Source organism: Miscanthus floridulus, chromosome 1, assembly GCF_019320115.1.
Source record: "Miscanthus floridulus cultivar M001 chromosome 1, ASM1932011v1, whole genome shotgun sequence".
Taxonomy (NCBI): Eukaryota; Viridiplantae; Streptophyta; class Magnoliopsida; order Poales; family Poaceae; genus Miscanthus; species Miscanthus floridulus.
The window spans coordinates 112,795,244-112,809,530 of record NC_089580.1 but is presented as its reverse complement, the minus strand read 5'-3'; the positions used below and the strand labels follow the sequence as shown (position 1 = coordinate 112,809,530).

The 14,287-nt window shown below is 47.8% G+C and overlaps 2 protein-coding genes across 2 annotated transcripts; one reads left to right on the top strand and one right to left on the bottom strand.

The window, feature by feature from the left end:
* Window positions 1-6,445: 6,445 nt before the first annotated feature.
* LOC136461581 (uncharacterized) lies at window positions 6,446-6,772 on the bottom strand. Its single transcript, XM_066460867.1, has one exon. It carries the CDS (start codon window positions 6,770-6,772, stop codon window positions 6,446-6,448), a length of 327 nt encoding a protein of 108 aa, XP_066316964.1.
* Window positions 6,773-10,461: 3,689 nt separating this feature from the next.
* On the top strand, window positions 10,462-11,873 carry LOC136491179 (GDSL esterase/lipase At4g26790-like). Its single transcript, XM_066487417.1, has 2 exons — window positions 10,462-10,980; window positions 11,063-11,873. Exons 1-2 carry the CDS (start codon window positions 10,585-10,587, stop codon window positions 11,750-11,752), a joined length of 1,086 nt encoding a protein of 361 aa, XP_066343514.1. The 5' UTR covers window positions 10,462-10,584; the 3' UTR covers window positions 11,753-11,873.
* Window positions 11,874-14,287: the final 2,414 nt, after the last annotated feature.

The window sequence follows — 14,287 nt, the reverse complement described above, 5'->3', positions numbered from 1 at the left end:
CCGAAGGAATCCTGCCAATTCTAATCCACCACCATCAAATCCCACATCTATAGAGCAAGCTTTGATGACGTAGACTCAGTTATTACAGACTATTGCTCAAAGTGTGTTGAACCACCTACATCAAGCACCACCTATTGACAAGCATAGTGAATTTATGAAGGGAACCGACATTCTCTCATACAAGCAAACCACTAGAAGCTGATGACTAGCTTAGAGCTGTGGAGCGATAATTGGACATAGCTCAGTGTGATGGCCATGAGAAGGTGCTTTTTGCGTTCGACCAACTCCAGGGCGTAGCACAAGACTGGTGGGAGTCTTACCAGTATGGACGTCCCAACAATGTTGGACAGAAGGAGTTTAGCGAGAGCTTCAGGTAGTACCACATTCCCATAGGTGTGGTAGAACTCAAGCTAGATGAGTTTTGAGCTCTCAAGCAAGGATCTATGACTGTGTGTGAGTATCGTGACATGTTCACTCAATTGTCACGCTTTGCTCCAAGAGAGGTGGATAGTGATGCTAAGAAGCAAAAACACTTTTTGAAAGGACTGAATGATGGTTTGCAAGTATAGCTAATGATCGTGGTGTATGCTGACTATTAGATGTTGGTGGATAGAGCAAATGTAATTGAGAACAAGCGTCGAGAGATGGAAGAGAAAGTGTGATCTTCAACGCCAGTTAAGAAACACTCATCGTCGTTTTGCTACACAACTAGAATGTCAGTCACACCCTATGAATCTACTTGGGAGTACAGATCAGGATCAGTATCAGCAACCCAATGATGAAGTGTAGCATTTTAGCTCTCAACAACCATGTTTGTCGCCTTCTACTATCACCTTGATGAGGACAAATACTCCTACTAGCGAGGAAGATTATGATTGTGGTGAGATTGAACACTATAAGAACGATTGTCATGAGACGGTTGCTGAGAGTAATCAAAGCCAGAATCAACAGTAGTAGGAGCTAGAACAGAATGTCCATAAGGAGCAGCTGCAAGGAAATAAGTTAAAGTGAAACTACGTTCAAGGCAGGTTGAATAATGTATATATGATTACCACTCATGGAGCTAAGGAGGTCATTTATGGTTGATTGCAGTAAGCTCAACCACTACCATGGTTTTGTTTAACCCCAGTGCTTCACATTCATTCATATCTAGGGAATATGTAGAAAATCATAAGATAACTATGCTTCCGATGAGGAAACCCCTAATAGTTAGCTCTCTAGGAGGAGAAATGAACGCAAACCGCATATGCCCGAATGTTAGTCTTGACGTAAAGAGCGTAAACTTTAAGGCAAACCTTATTGCTTTGAGGTTAAGGGACATTGATGTTATCCTTGGAAAGGGATGGTTGTCTACTTGTAAGGGAGTGATTAAGAATGCCTAACGTTCGGTGCTTCTAATAACATCGTCAGGAGAAAGAATTGAGTATGAGGGTATTCAACCTGCACCTAGGGAATACGAGGATGATCTATTAGAAGGTGTGTACTCTAAGGATAGTAAAGTGGACTGTGAGTTTTCAGATGTCAATGTAGAGGAACAAACACCTTTGGAGGAGATCAATAAGATACATGATCACGCCTATGCAAACTATCCAACTAAGAAGGGTCTGAATGCTCAAGGTGCCATATGAAGTTTAGTTATGCTCTCTAGCTCTCACTTGGAAGAATCGGTTAATCTGATAAGAAAGGTGATACCCAAAGGATGTATATCACTTAAGGGCTTCATCATCTAGAGTAAGTATCCTTTGCTCGATTGATAAGTTATTGGATAATCTACGAGGAATGGATGCATTCATTAATATGGCTCTACAATTCGAGCTATCCTTAGCTGGGAGTCCAATCTTCAACATACATAGGACAAGTAGGCATTGATGACATAGGAATGAGATATCTGATAACTATAGATGGTTCTATGGAGTCCCAGGGAGCACCATCGGCTGTGGAGGAAGAGGACGAGGTCAAGGAGATTAAGCATGAAGGATCACGACCTCAAGCCGTCTGCATCCTCCGCAAGCGAGGGGAGGAAATTGTGGTCATAGAAGAGGAGGACACCACCAGGGAGGTGAAGAGGCTACGGTCCACCCTCTACACAACTATGAAGTAAATTGAGGTTAGTATTATATCAACGATGTCCGTCTTTGGCGTTGGAGACTATGGTCTTTTATAATCTTGTTGCTTTGCAGGGCATAGCGTGGACTACTGCACAACGGCAGCAGTTGATCAAGAGGATGGAGCCCTTTGCCGAAGAGAACGAGAAACTAAGGGAGACGATGAAACTGATGGAGAAGAACATCCAGAGGGCCCAGCACGAAAGGGATCTTGCTAAATCAAACAGCAAGGATCTAGAGTACCAAAAGGGCACCTTATCCAAGCAGTTGAAGACCGTCTCCGAGCAGCTAGAGCACGCCTCTGAGAAGAAAAAAATGTCTTTGAACAGCTGGAGCGCACCTCCGAGCAACTAAAAAGCGTCTCAAAACAGAAGAAAGGTATTGCGGATCGGTGAATTTGTTCTATAGTGCCAAACAGTCCTGATGTTGCTGTCGACTGTTAGATTTGTAGAGCAAGATGCGGAGCTCGGCTGGTTGTGTCAAGTCATCGGTCAACTCCAAGAGGAGAAGGAAAAGGCATCTAGGCGAGCAGAGAAACTGGCTGAGGATCTGGAAGGTGAGTCGTTCATGGTTGAGTTATTGCTGAAATGATTTCTTCATTCGATGGATCCCTTTAGTGTCTGCAGAATACCGTCGTAGAACTAAGGCATAGTTTGATGTGCTAGAGCTAGAGGCAAACATCTAGAGGGGAAAACTTGACGCCATGGTGGCCGGAGTCAGGCCGGTGCTCGACTGTATCGATATGGAGGTAGCTCCTCAGCCCGACAATAGGTCGCCCCATCCAGACGCCATCATTGATAGGTGCAAGGTGGTGTGGGAGAACTTCAAAGGCTTCAACCAAGAAGCCATAGTCTCCATCATGATGCATGCCCTGGCGGTGGTCCGGTCTCACTACCCTATAATCAATCTTTGAGCGATAGGGGCCGGATTCGCTAGAGGGACGGTGCAACGAAGGAAGAGCAGCTGAAAGATGAGGTGGAGGACACGGCGAAGAGGCTGGCCGGCGATGTCGATATGTTCGGCAAGGTAGATGGTGACGGCCAAGCTCAATAGCCTGAGTGGAGAGGAACCTGTATGGAACATCTAGAAAGGGGAGTTAGATGCACGAGGGCATAAGCAAACATTTGTATATTTGTATAAATGTTGTAAGTGGATCACATGTGCGTGTTTAGGCGGCTTGCTAGCACTTGCGGTGAAAAGGAGACATGTTGTTAACCCTAACGCATTTATATGTGGTATAAGTAGCGTCTGAGCAGTTAGTTTGTTATAGGGCTCTTGTCCTTGGCTAGCCCGTATTCCATAATGTCGAGTGCTAGAGCCCATGCACGTGTAGGAGGAACAGACGTGACCGAAGAACCACAGCGACGACCCATAATGCAGAGCGCTGGAGCCCGTAGCACGTATAGGGAGAGATCGGAGATAGGGTTTTCTCCAAAGAACATAGAGCGGAACGTTTGCTGCTCAATGGTTGGCGAAATATGTTAAAGATATTTTAGTATGGAGAAATGGGGTGAAGCATTTATTGAGATCACGTATAATTGTCAGAGTTTGTTAAGGAGTATCTTAGAGCTGGTAATCATAAATGGAGATTAAACTGGAGTGGAGAAAAATGGAGACAAATTATGATGATGAAAACTTTATTTATTATGGAGTAAAGAGTACATATCTGGAGCGTTTCTAGGATAGAAACGTATAAGGTGCTCGATATGCCATGAATTGGGGATATCGATTCCCTCCATGTCACATAGCCGGTAAGACCCTGGTTGGGTAACCTCTTTGACCATGTAATGCCCTTTCTAGGGGGAGGAGAGCTTGTGCATCCCTTTGGTTTTATGCTTTCTACAGAGAACGAGGTCACCGACCGCAAATAAACGACCTTTGATATTGCGATTGTAGTATCTTCGCAGGCCTTCTAGGTATTTGGCTGTGCAGATGCAAGTGATCAGGCTTTCTTCTTTGGCTCTATCGATGTCCTCTGACCAAATAGCTATGGCTTGCTCTTCATTATAATGTTCCACCCTAGGTGCTCGAAAGGCAATGTCCACCGGAAGTACGGCTTCTGAGCCATAGACCAAAAAATATGGAGACACACCGGTGTTGCGACTAGCTTGAGTGCGTAGTCCCCAGACCATAGCTGGGAGCTCTTTGAGCCATTTGCCTAGATGCTTTTTCCTCTTTCTGGTATAGTCTCTTTTTTAGGGCATCGAGGATCATGTCGTTCGCCCGTTCAACCTGACCATTGGCTCTAGGATGCGCAATAGAGACGTATTTGACAAAGATGCATCGGTCTTTGTAGAAGTCCCAAAAATGGTGACCGGTGAATGTAGTTCCGAGGTTGGTGATAATGCTATTCGGGAGACCGAATCTATGGATGATATCTTCGAAGAGATCGACTGCCTTCTTTGCAGTAGCCGAAACAAACGGCTTGTATTCGATCCACTTGGAGAACCCATCAATGGCGATGTATACGTACCAAAAACCATGTGGCGTAGGCTTGAAAGGCCCAATCATGTCGAGTCCTTAGCATGTAAAAGGCCAAGAAGCTGGGATGGTCTGCAATTCCTACGCCGTCACATGTATTTGCTTAGCGAAAAATTGACATCCTTCACAATGTCGTACGAGGTCTTCCACATTGGAGATGGACGTGGGCTAGTAAAAGCCATCTCGAAAAGCTTTGCCGACCTGGTTTCTAGAGGTCGCGTGATTGCCATAGGAACTAGAGTGAATTATGAGGAGTAATTTTGCACCCTCTTCATGGGTGATACATTTCTGTAGTATCCCTTCCTTGGCGCTTTCCCTCATCAACTTCCCATCTACCAGCATGTAATGCTTGCTGTGACGGATGGGGCGTTCAGTTTTGGTCTTATCGGCGGGTACGTCGACGCTGGTGAGGTACTTGATGAACTGTTCCCTCCAATCTATGACCGACGAAGGTACTGTAACTCAGTCCACTCAGCGATGAAGTCGGCTAGCGCCTACGACTTAATGGTCATCTAGCTTCTAAATTCTATGGAATAAGTGCCGAGCTCGACTGCCTACTTGATGATGCGAACATTGGCCTCTTTGTTATGGAGGATGTCCCCTAGAGGGAACTCGGTAACCATGGCAAACTTGTAGTACTCGAAGTAATGGCAGAGCTTGCACGACGTGACTAGAATGGCGTATAACAGCTTCTGAACTTGAGGGTAACGAGTTTTGGACTCATTAAGAACCTCACTAATGAAGTAGACCGGACGTTGTACCTTATAGGCGTGTCCAACTTCCTCATGCTCAATGATGATAGCTGTGCTAACGATGCGAGAGGTAGCGGCGATGTAGATCAATAGGGTTTTGTTTGGTTGAGGTGCCATCATGACCCAGGGCTTCGTTAAAAACAACTTGAGCTGCTCGAAGGTTGTATCAGCCTCCTCTGACTAGGAGAAGCGCTCGGAGGCCTTAAGTAGTTTGAAGAATGATAGTCCCTTTTCGCCAAGGCATGATATAAAGCGGCTGAGAGTAGCCATGCACCCCGTGAGCTTCTTTATATCCTTTACGCAGGTCGATCGTTTCATATTGGTAATGGCAGAGACCATGTCGGGGTTGGGTTTGATACTGCGGGTGCTTATGATGTAGCCCAGGAGTATGCTAGATGGAACTCCAAAGATGCACTTTGAAGGGTTCAACTTCCATCTGTATCTTTTCAGGTTGGCGAACATTTCTTCGAGGTCGGCGATGAGACTATCGGCGGTTTTGGATTTGACGACCACATCATTGATGTAAGCTTTGACATTGCGGCCTATCTGTTGGTCAAGCACATCTGGATGGCCCATTGGTAGGTCGCCCCGGCATTTTTTAGTCCAAATGACATGGTGGTATAGCAATACGCACCGAAAGGTGTGATGAACAATATTTTGATCTGGTCATCCTCTTTAAGAGATATCTAGTGATAGCCAGAGTTATAGTCGAGGAAGGAGAGGAGTTCATAGCTGACGGTGGAGTCCACAACCTCGTCTATCCGAGGTAGATCGAATGGGTCTTTAGGGCAGTGTTTGTTGAGATCAGTGTAATCAACGCATGTTCTCCATTCTTTATTCTTTTTTTTGAACAAGAACTCGGTTTGCCAACCACTCAGGATGATACACTTTTTTAATAAATCTAGCTACTAGGAGCCATCTTATTTCTACCCAAATAGCCTCCTTCTTGTCTAGCGTGAATCGTCTGAGCTTCTGCTTGATCGGCTTGGTGGTCGACGAGACATTCAAGGAGTACTTGATCTTCTCTCGTGGTACCCCCGGCATGTCTGCAGGTTTCCATGCAAACACATCGGCATTGGCACGTAGGAAGGAGACGAGCGCGCTTTCCTATTTGGGGTCAAGATGAGCCCCAATCTTAGCGATCTTGGTGGGATCGTTGAGGCCGAGGTTGGCCTCCTTCGTTTCCTTAGACTTAGCGGAGGCACATGGAGGCTCCAGCGCTGGGATCTCTAGGTCATCGGCAGGCACCGTCTTGGCGTCAGTGACTGTACTGGCCATCTGGATGGAGAGGTCGATGGCTTCGATGAGGGAGAGACTCTCTATTTTGCAGGGGTAGGCGATGGAGAGGTTGGCCCGTAGGGCCAGAACTCCTATAGGCGAAGGCATCTTCAATACCTGATAGGCGTAGTGTGGTATGGTCATGAACTTGGCCATAGCTAGCCAACCAAGTATGGCGTGCTAGGCGGTGTTGAAGTCGGTGACGTAGATGTTGATCTGCTCGACACGGAAGTTGCTAGCCGTGCTAAATTGTACCAGGAGGGTGATCTCTCCAAGCGGTTTGGATGCCCTGCCAGGTGCCACACTCTAGAAGGAGGAGTCAGAGGGGGTGAGGTCTTCTACTCCAAGGCCCAGCTCCTTTAGGGCTCCGGCAAAGAGGAGGTTCAGGGCACTTCCGCTGTCGACGAGTACTTTCCTAAAGAGTACTTTCTTGATGGTTGCATCGAGAATGAGGGGGAAACACCCTGTGTAAGGAATGTCCGCCCATTGGTCGGCCCTGCTAAAGCTAATGGGGACCTTAGATCAGGGGCAATAGCTAGGGTCAGCGATAGCGTCATCTGTGTTGACGGTGAGCACCCGGTGGGCGGTGAGTTTTCGATCTCTTCTGCTCTTGACGACGGCGAGGCCCCCAAAGATAGTGGCGACCACTTTGTCATGATCTTAGAATGTGTTATTGTTGTCCCTAGGTGGTCGATGACCTCTGGCTCCTTCATCATTGTCGTCATCCTTCTTTTTGATCTAGAACTCCTTAGCCAAGCCAAGGCAATCCTTTATCTTGTGCTTGCTGTTCTTGTGGAGGGGGCATGGGCCTTCAAGGATTTTCTTGTACTGCTCGTCGTAATTACGCTTGGCGCAAGGTTTGTCAACGGTGGCGATGATGTGGTCTGGTCGATGGCGGCGATACTGACCAGCTTTAGACCCTTTCGACTATTTGCGGCCACTGTCCTGATGGTGGCCGCAGTCGTCATAGCGGCGGTCACTATGGCATCGTTCGTCGGGGCGCTCGTCGCTGCGGTGAGTTGGGCAGTGAGTGCCCGCATCCTCATTGAAGCGAACTTTGGCCTCTTCAACGTCGGTGTACTGATCGGCGGCTGTGATCATCTTGCCAATCCTCTTTGGTGGCTTACGATTGAATTTGGAGCGGAGGTCAAAGTGATGGAGTCCTCTAATAAAGGCGGTGATGACTTCAGCTTCCATGATGTTTGGAATAGAATTCCTCATCTCGAAAAATTGTCTGATGTAGCTACGGAGGAGCTCGGACAATTTCTGATAGATTCGATTCAGATCGTGCTTGGTGCCCAGCCGAGTACACGTAGCCATGTAATTGTCGGTGAAGACCTTCTTCAACTGTTCCTAAGATTCAAAAGAATCTGGGACGAGGCTTGTAAGCCAGTTTATTGCGGTCGATGTGAGCATGGTGGGCAGATAGTTCACCATGACACTGGTACCTCCCTCGACGGCGCACACAGCGGTGGCATAAGCTTGTAGCCATTGTGTGTGGTTCATCCGCCCCTCGTAGGGCTTGACCTCGGTGATTTTGAAACCACGGGGCCACTGGAATGTTTGGAGTGCTCTCGTGAATGCTCGGGGCCCTTCGGGATCATCACCGTCAGGATCAGCAGCATTGCTAGCGTTAAGTGGCTGGAGGGCTGCATCCGGATTACCAAATTCTTGCTCGTATTCTTGACGCTGGCGTACTTCCTCCTCATGCCAAGTGAAACGGCACCCGTCGATATGACGTCACGCATCCCAGAGATTGTTGATGTGCGCTTGGACATCTTGGTCGAGTTGGCGAGGGTAGTTGATACGGTTCCCCCTAGCTTCCCCTGGTGGGGTTGTCCATCATCACGATGTTGGTCGGTGAAATGGCTTCTACTGGGGTGGCGACTGGATCTTGGCGCGGTGGATCGGCGATTCGAGCTTATCGAGTAGGAAGGTCCCTGATCCTGTAGGATCTCATTGACCTGGCAGTGTGTAGCTTTAAGCATTGCGGTGACCTTGGTGACTTCTGGCGTTTGCTCAAGCCGAGCGAGCTCATTAGCGGCCATTACCATGTTGGCGCTTGGGGTCTTGTAGACATTGTGGCCATCAACACGGACGAATTCATCGTTGAGGTTGCGGCGATGTGGGCATGGCCTCCCTTGCGAGTCGAGTTGTTCTCCGTTGCGAGCAGCCTCAGCTAGCGCGATGGCGTCCTCATTCGCTCGGCGCTGTGCATAGTTGGTGTTTCTATTGACCTGAGCTGCGTGGTCCTCGTTGGTTTCTCCATCTTGAGGAGGACTATCGATGCTGACATTAAAAATCCCACCTCCTCGGAAGGGCAGAAAAGGAGGTTGGACGCCGTCGATTTCGGTGACAATCTCCGTAGAGCCTTGGGACTCGGAGTCCGGATTTTCCTCCAGGATGGTGTGGAGGGATTCTTTGGGACATTGGCCGATTTGCAGCATATTAACAGTCGACGAGAGCTGGTCAGCGTTCGGGTTGGTGAGAGGGTAGATGTCTCCAATCTGATCGGCGAATTTGTCCTGTAGGGTATCCTGATGGTTGGTGTCCGTATCCCCTGGAGTTTCCCGTTCGGCTTCCGATAGATCGAAACCAAAAGGTGGTCGGCGCCGAACCAGAGTGGTTAGAGCCGATTCCGTGTGGGAGAGGCAACCGGCAAGCTTCTGGTCGACCTGATCGATGGATGCAATCAGATCGTCGTTGCTGATCCGCTTCCTCGGGTAGCGGGAGAACAGGCGGCGAGTTGTTGGTGATGACAACCTCGGAGGCGGTTCTGAGATCGGATCTATCGTTGCAGGTGTTGGTATGGTTGGCGCAGAATCGATCTGCACCGGCTCGATGATCTCTCTGTCTCCGTCAGCATTGATGGCCCAAGAGATCGATCCAACTATAAAGATCTGGTCGGGCTTTGGAGAGGACGAAGAGCCTGCAAAATGTACCATCTTGTTCGTTATGGAAACAGCACGCACACCCCTACCTGACGCGCCAACTATCGGCAGTTTATCGTCGGCAGTCTTTCGATGGGTATCCCACGAAGGTAGATTGATCGGCAGTGGTACACGTAATAAGAAAAAGAAGGCAACAGAGACACAAGAGTTAGATAGGTTCGGGCCATCAGCACGACGTAATACCCTACTCATGTGGTCTGTCGGTTTGTATTGACTATCGTATGATATTGCGTGTGTTTTGAGGGAGTCCCCTACCCGCCTTATATAGCCGGGGATAGGGTTACAAGTCGATTAGATTTGGGAGATAACCGGTAAGTAATAACAGATTACAGGAATCATGGGATCAAGCATATCCTAACAGATCTCGTAGCATCTTCAGGATATCACCCTTGACGTCTTGCGGTACATGCCGAGCAGTACCATACACCGTAAGTCTTCGTCTTTATGGGCTGGACCACCCCGGCGACGCAATCCATATAGTATGTCATGGATATACAGAATCGTACCTACCCCCATAGGTACGGCCCAACCGCCCGAGCACTAGGCCGTGGGCCGGACCGGCATGGGCACGAGTCTCTTCGGGTTGTGACTCGTGCGCCCGCTAAGGCGCGGCCCTATTGGACATGTATAAACGACACCCACTGTAGCAGCCTCCAGGTCCATCTTGAAGACTATTTGGAAGCGACGGGTTGCACCGAGAATTCGGATCAAATAAATGCACAGAGAAGTCTGCAGCAGAGAGGGTGCATGCAGCAGCCGCGCGCGCCACAGCCTGAGTGTGAGATGGATGAACACGAAGCACGGCCACCGTCCCATCATTTGGCGTGCCGGCCTAAGCTGTTCCAACCAAAATCGAAAGCACTGGCCGACGAACTTGTGCACCTATAATTGTCCTCGGTTCCTTGCGCGCTGCGAGGACAAAATTATAAATCCACCACAAATGAGCGACAACCCCTCTGCAACAAATCAAGTACTAATCACCACCTATTTCATGTTGGAGCATAGGTAGCACGAACGATGTCATCCCTTCTCCTCGCCAGGACGAAGGTGTTCCTGGACATGTTCCTGGCAATGCAGCTGTTATTACAACTCCTCCGCGGCGCCGCGGCAGACAGCAGGGTCCCGGCGGTGATCGTGTTCGGCGACTCGACCGCGGACACTGGCAACAACAACTTCATCCAGACACTCCTCCGAGGCAACTACACGCCTTACGGCCGGGACTTCGCCGGCGGGGTTGCCACCGGCCGCTTCTCCAACGGCCGCCTCGCCGCCGACTTCGTCTCCCAGGGGCTCGGCCTGCCTCCCGCTGTGCCGGCGTACCTCGACCCCGGCCACAGGATCCACCGGCTCGCGTCGGGTGTCAGCTTCGCCTCGGCTGGTAGTGGGCTCGACGATATAACTGCGCAAATCTTTGTGAGTTTCCAATCCAATTAGTTGTTTTTTCCATTATTACAGTATTATAAAAAATCACGTAACTTCAATTTCCAGCATGCAGTCGGCGGTGACCCTGACTCAGCAGATAGAGCACTTCAAGGAGTACAAAGAGAAGCTCCGGCGCGAGCTGGGCGGCGCCGCCGCAGACCACATCGTCGCTCGTTCACTCTACCTCTTCAGCGTCGGCGCCAGCGACTTCCTGGGCAACTACCTCCTCTTCCCCGTCAGGCGCGGGCGCTGCACCCTGCTGGAGTACGAGGCGGGGGCGTACCTCGTCGGCGCGGCCGAGGCGGCGGTGCGCGCCGTGTACGCGCTCGGCGCGCGGCGGGTCCGCCTCCCGGGGCTGCCGCCGCTGGGGTGCCTGCCGCTGCAGCGGACCGTCAACCTCGCCACGCCCGGGGACTGCAACCGGTGGCACAACATGGTGGCGCGCAGGTTCAACCGCGGGCTCCGAGCCATGGCGACGAGGCTCAGCCGGGACCTGCCGGGGGCGCAGGTGGTGTACGTCGACATTTACCGTCTCTTGGCGGACGTGATGGCCGGGCCATGGGCGTATGGTTTTGAGAATTCAGTGCGAGGATGCTGCGGCACGGGATACTTCGAGACAGGAGTGCTGTGCAGCTTGGACAATGCGCTCACATGCGAGGATGCGGATAAATACGTCTTCTTTGATGCGGTCCATCCATCACACACAGCCTACAAGATCATAGCCGACGCAATTGTACATGCCGCATCACACAGACCCGAGTAGTTAGTAGTGGCATTATTATTATCTCGTTTCGGTGAATTTGAATTCTATACATATATACGTCTTGTACTCGAGTCTAATTCAATGTAGGAGGTAACTAGCATTCTAAGCTATGAATGCAGAAAGTAAGCATAAGCACTATGACGTATTTTGTAGTGTTGTGCTGTGTCTCTCTCTCTCTCTCTCTCTCTCTCTCTCTCTCTCTCTCTCTCTATATATATATATATATATATATATATATATATATATATATATATATATATATATATATATATATATATATATATATATATATATATATATATATATATATATAGAACTACTGTTCTGTAGCTGGCCATAGAATAACTTATTCTGTAGCCACTTTGAGTTACGATAATTACTATGTTAATTTATGAGATTATAGTAACTCCTTACTAAGTGGTTTACTATAAAGTTATGGTAAATATTCCCATGTGTTATAGTAACCCAACTATCGTAAATATATATTGACATTATGGTAAATTAGTATATAAAATTATGGTAAATAGAGGTGGCTACAGAATAACTTATTTTGTAGCCGGCTGCTGAATAGCCTCTCCATATATATATATATATATATATATATATATATATATATATTCCAGGACAATTATTCTCCGTCCAGCTGTCCAGGCAATAGTAAGAAGGAATAATTAAAGACTTTGCCTCGAAGGCTCCTTCAGACGATAAGCATGAAGGACACTGCCTTTGTGCTATAAAGCAAGACGTCAGGCGCATTCATTCAGCATCGAAGAACCTAGCATCAACCGAAGAAGTAGAAGCCAAGAATCACCAGCCTCAGACACACTCTCATCCACCACCCTTTCCACCAACTCTCCACTCACACATACACCATGAAGACATGATCTCAGAACGACTCTGAGAATCATCCACCATTAGTAGTAATCATCCATTACCACTGTATCACTCCACCTTTGTAAATTAGAGAATAAAGGAGGTCCCCGTGATCTTTCTGCGCTTGTAAGGTAATCCCTAAGGTTTGTGCCAAGTGCTTGGGGTTTCCCGAAAGGAAAAGCCGTATGTAAGCTTGCTCAGTGGAAATGAATTAAGCTTTCCTGTTTTAATCCCTGCCTTCCTTTAAGCTCGTTCATATAGGGCGATGTCTCTGTGCTAGGGACCCTAGAGGAGAAACCTCTGCGTGTGTTGTTCTCGTGTTAGCCCTGGTAGCGGTGTTTGTAGAGAACCCTATGTGCGCAGAGAAGTGTTCCCTTCGGGTGGAACTACCTAGAGAGACGATAGAGCCTGAGTCCTGTGTGTGTGTGGCTGGGGATAGCGAGGGAGTAGACCGGGCTAGCCTGATTCTGAAGCGAGCCAGTGATGCATACGGTGAGTACCGAGTAGGACTGTCACAATCATAGTCGCACGACCGGCTGAACTGTTGGTCTCGCCAGCCTGCAAAAGATCCTTAGAAATATTCATCCGCATACACATATTCACTAAGCACTAGGTTAACTAATCGTGAACGTGACATATCATCCTGAGAAATATTCATATTCGTTAATCACTCACTCATCCATAAAATAATTGCGCGCGAAAGCGACATCACGCCATATCTGCAGAGGCCCCGTGCCCTAAATAGTAAAGTGGTTGAGCAGCTCTCGGGTGAGTGCTTGCACACTGTTCATACCCCGAATTTGAATAGTAACCGCAAATTTGAATAGTGAAAGCCGAATTTGAATAGTGTTGTGAATAGTAACTCGAGATTTTAGAATTTGAAACTCGAATCTGTCCGAGTTCTCTGTTAACACACACACACACACACACACATATATATATATATATATATATATATATATATATATATATATATATGCTAGTAGGTACCTGGGTACTAAATAATATTCAGTACCCGACCCCTCCAGGTTGCGCCCGCTCAGACGGCCGGTTGCCCGATTCTACAGCACGCGCCTCGAACCATGGGCTGGTTTTTCTAGCGTGCGCCTCTACGATCTGCTTTCTGCCGGTTTTACTTTTAAAAAAAAAATATGACGTGGTTGTTATCCATCTGGTTTTTCTATGTTTTTTATTAAATTCTGACGTGGTTGTTGTCCAGCTAGCTTTCTCTTTTTAAAATTTCTGACTAGGTGGATCGGGATTTGTTGACAAGCAATATAGATATCCTATTTAGGTATGAAGGGAAATTAATTTCCTAGAGACCGGAAAAAATAAATTTGTAGTTAGAAATATAGAAAAGATTAGATAACAAAGGTATTGAAAAGTGTGACTATAGTTATTGTGGTTTAATATTTGTTTGTTCATATAAATGGCTGTAGGGATAAGGGCATTATTCTATGATGAAAGGCATCATATAAGATTTGTTAAATTATTTGTGTCACAAAGAAAGGGCAATAAAAAAATCATACCTTTTTGTCAGTAATGTTTTTTTCAACATCAGCACACACACAGTCGTTGCTTAGACACATACCCACCAAGTGGTATGTAAAAAAATCACGCCTGGTATATAAACATGCCTCCGAACCTTTATACATTACTATA